Source organism: Balaenoptera ricei, chromosome 13, assembly GCF_028023285.1.
Source record: "Balaenoptera ricei isolate mBalRic1 chromosome 13, mBalRic1.hap2, whole genome shotgun sequence".
NCBI lineage: Eukaryota > Metazoa > Chordata > Mammalia > Artiodactyla > Balaenopteridae > Balaenoptera > Balaenoptera ricei.
The window spans coordinates 31,222,411-31,227,828 of NC_082651.1; the positions used below are offsets into that span (position 1 = coordinate 31,222,411).

Here is a 5,418-nt window from a genome sequence, read left to right on the forward strand (position 1 = left end):
TCACACCACTGAGGCGAGCCCGGACACGGAAGCCACCTTGTTGTCCTCGGCCCAGGGCTGCAGGTTCTGCAGCGCGAAGAGCGACGAGTTGTGCAGGCAGAGCGGGTCCGGGGGCAGCGGCGGCCGTAGCGGCCGCGGTAGTGCGTCCTGCTGGAGGTGCAGAAGCAGTCGGCCCGCACGGTGCCGCTCTGCCTCGCGCTCCTCGGCCGTCTGGCGCCTGGGCGGGCGGAGACGCGGGGTCAGCGAGGCCGGCCCTCGCCCGCCCCACGCCTCACCGCCACTTGGCCCGGCCCGGTCCCTCGCCCGCCCCGCGCCTCACCGCCACTTGGTGCGCCGGTTCTGGAACCACGTCTTGACCTGCGCGTCGGTCATGCGCAGGGCCTTGGCCAGCGCCGCCCTCTCGGCCGAGGCCAGGTACTTCTGGCGCAGGAAGCGCCGCTCCAGCTCCAGCACCTGCGAGCGGGAGAAGGATGTGCGCGGCTTCTTCCGCTTTGGGGGGGTCCGGTTTTGGTAGGGGTGACCTATACGGCGCGTCCCGGAGAAGGGCGAGAGCGCCGCTACGGGGAGGAAGAAAGAGCAAGGCAGGGTTTTCGGGGAGGCCCGAGGTGTCACTGAGAAGAGAGCGCGGCTGCCGATGCTGCAGAGCTCCCGCGCCCGGTCCCTACGGTGCCCCAAGCTCGACCCCGCACTAGTAGAGGCTTCTAGACAAGAAAAGGCCTCGGAAATGGCCCTCCCACTTGGGTGAGGGAGAGACGTACCCCGTAACTTCACCCTGCCCTTCCCGCGGTGTGGACAGTGAACTGCAGAGGAGGGCGCGGGCATCGACGGCAGCTACCTCCCCAGCGCCTCTCAGCAGCGGGACCAAGAGATACGAATTGAGGGAGGATCCCCTGGGATTAGGGGCGGAGGGTACGAAAGGGGACCTTGAGTTGGAGCAGAAGGATCAAAGATGAGGAAACCGGGTCAGTGTGGGGCATGACGCTGGAGGGATCGGGCAACCTCACCAGTGAGCCGGTCCTTGGCATAGCGGCGGCCGCTGTCCATCCAAGGGAAGGTGAGTCCCGCTAGGCCCCCGGCGCCGCCCAAACCCGAGGGTCCAGGAACAGCAGGCGCGCCTCCCGCGGGCGGCTGCACTGGCAGCGGGCGGTGCGCCGGGACGCGGATCACGCCGCCCGGGCCCACACCAGAGCTGCCTGGTAGCGGGGCCAGCGAGCCCGCGGGACCGTAGCTTGAGGCTCCGTGAAATCCACCCGAGAACGCCGCACTCTCCCCATGGCCCTGGCCCGCTCGACCCGGGCCTAGGCCGCTCCCGGGGGGTTCCGGGTAGCTCAGGATCTGATCGATTCCGAAGCTGATTGGCTCGTGGTGCGGGAGGTTGTGCGAGGCCAGCACCGCCGGCTCCATGGGTCCGGGTCAAGGAGGACCGCAGGAGGCTTGGCAGTTGGGGAGGGCGCCCCAAACAGCTCTGGGAGCCCAGCAGCGGAGCGTTTGGGGCGGTGGCCTCAGGGGCCTGCGGGGCTGGCCATGGAGAGGCGCCGGGGCCCCCAGGACATCTTCATCCCTGTGTACGGGGAGTAACCGCGCCCGTGCCGGCCTCTGCCGGGCGTCGGCTCAGGGACTCGCATCCCGGGGGAGCGCGACCGACTGGGGCCCCAGGAGCGCCCTTGCTGACTCTGAAGAGCAGATAGACGCTGGACTGCCAGGGCCTCTGCCCGAGTCCGGGGTGGAGAGGGTTGGCCGGCTCGGGCTGGGGCAGTGACTGACAGATCAGCCTCGGGTGGGCAGTGGGGGCTGGGGGTAGGGCAGGGGCGGGGCCGGGCCTGTTAAAGGGGAAGAGACGCCTGTTTGCTCTGAGCGCGGGGAAGACTGGCCGGCGGGAATGGTGGGGGTGTTGGAGGGGGGAAGGTGGCGAGGATATTATGAACTTGCACGGGAGGGGCCGGTGCTTGGGCCGCTGCTCGCTGAGTCAGCCGAGATGCGCAAGGCAACTCCATCCTCGCTGGCCTCCGCCTTTGGGGTTTCCTCGGCCTCACCGGCTTCCTTGCAGGTGCCTCCTCCCACAGCCCCCACTCTTCGCCTCCCGATGGGTCCTGCCTGACGACTCCCGAATTCGTTGTGGCCCCCGCCTAAATGCTCTCGAAGACCAAATCTCGTTGTGGCTTTCTGGCTGCGATGGGAAGCGGCTGGGGAACGGCGCCGGCGAGCTGGAGGCCCAGGAAGAGGACAGGTGTGGGAAGGCGGTGGCAGGGAGTCCGGTGGGCTAGGGCGGGGAACAACTACTCTGGGCCAGTGATCCTGGTGCTCCTCCCGGCCTCTCCCGTAGGGGCCCTAGCTGCATTTGGGAGCGCCCGTAATGGGTGCCCAGTGTTTCTTAGAATTTCGATTTTCTGAAATCGGTGTAAAGCGGACCCGTGACTCCACCCGAGCCAACTCAGGTCGGTGGGGACTTGGGGCTGGCGTTCTGCCCCCGACAGGGAACCACCAACGCGGGATTCTGCCCCTCCACTCTGCGCCCAGGAAGTCTATTCTCACACACTCCCGCCCACCCCCGCAAAGGCGGGAGGACGAAATCGCCACAGGCGACACTTGGGACCTCACAGAAGTCTTCGGAGGATCCTAACCGCCTCATTTCGCATAGCTGCTTCACTCCACCCAAGCCCAGGAAACTGTGCCTGGAGCGTGTCAGAGAAGGGAGGTGGGGAAAGACAGAAGCCGCTCGGTGACCTTGTGACCTCTTGCCGAGGACCCAGGAGCTGGGAGCGTGTGAACTCTGCATCCTTCCCCGGGATGGGACCCGGGGCCGGCCGGGCCCCTGTGCCTTAGACCCGCCCCTGCCGCCACCCAGCCCGGTGCAGGCCGCCATAATCGGGTTAGCTGGGTCGGAATTACATTACCTTCCCCGGCCCGCCCCGGACCCCGGGGTTGGGGGGGCTGGTTCCTGGCGCCTCTGAGCCGGTGAGACTGGGCGCCTGGAGGGGGATGTTCTTACCATCCCTTGGAGGGTGGGCACCGATGAGCAGCTTGGCCTGCCTCGGCACGTGGTGGCCAAAGTACCCCGCCTCGCTGTGCCAGCCCTAGCCCCTCCACTGCAGCCCACTCCGGTGCTCCCCTACAGGCTGCCAGTTACCCGTGTGAGCCGAAATGCCTTCTAAGTCTGGTAGATGGGTCTCCCTGGGAGCACGGATCTTCCAGTTGATTCTCCAGGATCTCTTGGGGGAAACTCTGCCCCTCCTTTCTCCCTAGCAGATGGGCTGGCAGCCTGGCGCCTAGGGCAGGGTAAGGGGTCTTTTCTCTCCAGGGAACCAGGAATGATATTTGGGCATCTGGGCAGGAAGATAAGGAAGAGAAAGAAGGGAGTAGGCTTTCTCCTCACACAAAGCCACCAGCCCCTCAGTGTTCTCAGAAAACCTCAATCTGAAGGGGGTGAACGATGGGGGAGGGAGGCAGTGGGCATCAATAATATGTGACATCCTCCCCCAGTCTTGTCCACCTCCATCATCCATTACTCCAGCTATTCCCCCACCCTGCCAACAATCCCTTCTGAAAGTGTTGCCGGGGCTGGGGGTGGGGGGGGGTGGGTATAGCCACTTTGGCAGCTGTTTTTGTCTTGGTGAAGAAGACATATATCACCACCTCCCCTAAGCCTTCACAGAACTCCAAGCATCTTTTCTCAGCAGTAGAGGGGTTGGGGCTACTAGAGAGCATGAAACCTCTACTGTTCAGGCAAACCCTTCAGAGATAACAATGGGCTGGATTTCCCCGGATGAGAACAGAGAGCCTAGGGAGACAGTAAAGTAAATAAAGTCTCTCAAGGGGACTGGCCTGCAGGTTAGGAGTTTGTCAGTCCCCTTTCCCACTCCAGGGGCGGGCCTCAGGAGACAGTGAGCACTAGTGTGTCTCCAATCAAGCGGAATAAATCCTTCTTGAATGAATCAATGAGTGAATCAATGCAAGTGAAAAAGGCAGCATCATGCAGACCAGTATACCTGCTTACTCTACATTCTGCTTTTTTTTTTTTTTTTACATCCTGCCTTTTGAGGTCAGCACAGATGGCACGGCCACCCAGAGATTACCCAACTGATCCTTGGAGGAGAATGGTGGTCACAAACCTGGTAGTATATACACATCTTCTGGGGATTAAAAAAAAAAAAAGATTTCAGTTCTCTGCTTCAAGAACAAAAGGCATCAAATTCTGTCAGCCACAGTCCTAGGAGTTTCTCGGCTTGCCTCCACCTTGCTAGTTCCCTGATTCTCTAGCAGGATGGTTCCTGCTAGTTTCTGTTGAAGAGAGGCTCTGGAGTCAGCACCCCCGCCTCTCATATACACTGCCTTGGGTCCATCTCACCATATCTTACATGCGTGTGGCTGCCCAACTCTTCAAGTGTTCAGGCCTTCAAACCTGCAGCTTCAAAGGGAGAGGTCACATTCCCAGCCCATGCTCCTGCATCTTCTCTTCCGTCCTGCTGTTGGTGCTATGTCCCCACTCCTGTATCATCATTTTTCTTATCAATTTAGTCCTTCCTACCCCCAACTGTCTTAGGTCTCTACTATCTGGACAAAGTCTTTGCCCAACTCCTGAAGAGAAATTATGTGTTTCTTTTTCCCTTTCACTGCCCATACCCATTGCCTCCATTTCCCCATTATTTATTCTTTTAACCCACCGCGAGCTGGCTTCACTACATGGACCCTTTCTCAGAGAGCTCCCATGTCCAGTGTCTGTTATCCAGTACTTCTCTGACATGTTTTACTTTGTTGACCATCAACTATTTCTTGAAATGTCCATTCTTTTGGCTTCCATAATATCATATTATTCTACATCTTTGGACATTCACAGTCACTGCTTATGTTTTTCCTCCACTGACTTTTCTTCTTCCACCAAAGACTGTGAGCATTCTTCAGAGCTCAGACTTCAGCTTTACCCATCTCTACATCTGCTCAGGTTTCATCCATTCCAATAGTTCCATCTATTACAGCTACCCAGAAAACTCTGAGACCTCAGTCCCTGGTTCTGACACTTGCTGTGTTCCACCCCACCATTCTAGTTTTCTGGCAAGCTCCACCTGCTTTCGCTCTAGCCACCTTAAGTCCAACAGGCTGGAGGAAATTATTCCCCTCAAGCTCTTTATTCACTTCCTCCTATTATTCTTTTCTTTGAAATGTTTCATACACAGTCCTTCCTTTCCATTTCCACAGATAAACGCCTAGTCTAGGCCATCATCACCACCACCTACATTCATGTGTTCATCCAGAAAATTTTGATCCTGGCACTGGAAATATAGTTGTAAATACAACAAAAATTCCTGCCATTGAGCAGCTTACATTCTAGTGGGGGAGGCAGGTGAAAAAGGAAATATATACAATAAACTTAATAATAACAATGCTAAGAAGAGAAAGAAAGCAAGGAAGGGGGAAGAAGAA

The 5,418-nt window shown here is 58.7% G+C and overlaps 1 protein-coding gene across 1 annotated transcript; it reads right to left on the reverse strand.

The window, feature by feature from the left end:
- TLX2 (T cell leukemia homeobox 2) lies at positions 1 to 1,404 on the reverse strand. The gene is made up of 3 exons (XM_059942902.1): positions 1,005 to 1,404; positions 320 to 557; positions 1 to 217 (listed from the first exon to the last, which is right to left on the reverse strand). Exons 1-3 carry the CDS (start codon positions 1,402 to 1,404, stop codon positions 1 to 3), a joined length of 855 nt encoding a protein of 284 aa, XP_059798885.1.
- Positions 1,405 to 5,418: the final 4,014 nt, after the last annotated feature.

What these genes read in the sequence shown, in the direction of transcription:
- TLX2 (XM_059942902.1), bottom strand. Translation starts at nt 1,404, where the DNA reads ATGGAGCCGGCGGTGCTGGCCTCGCACAACCTCCCGCACCACGAGCCA. An exon ending in TGCCAAGGACCGGCTCACTG is followed by an intron (nt 558 to 1,004) that starts GTGAGGTTGCCC and finishes TCCTCCCCGTAG; the next exon opens with CGGCGCTCTCGCCCTTCTCC. An exon ending in AACCGGCGCACCAAGTGGCG is followed by an intron (nt 218 to 319) that starts GTGAGGCGCGGG and finishes CCGCCCGCCCAG; the next exon opens with GCGCCAGACGGCCGAGGAGC.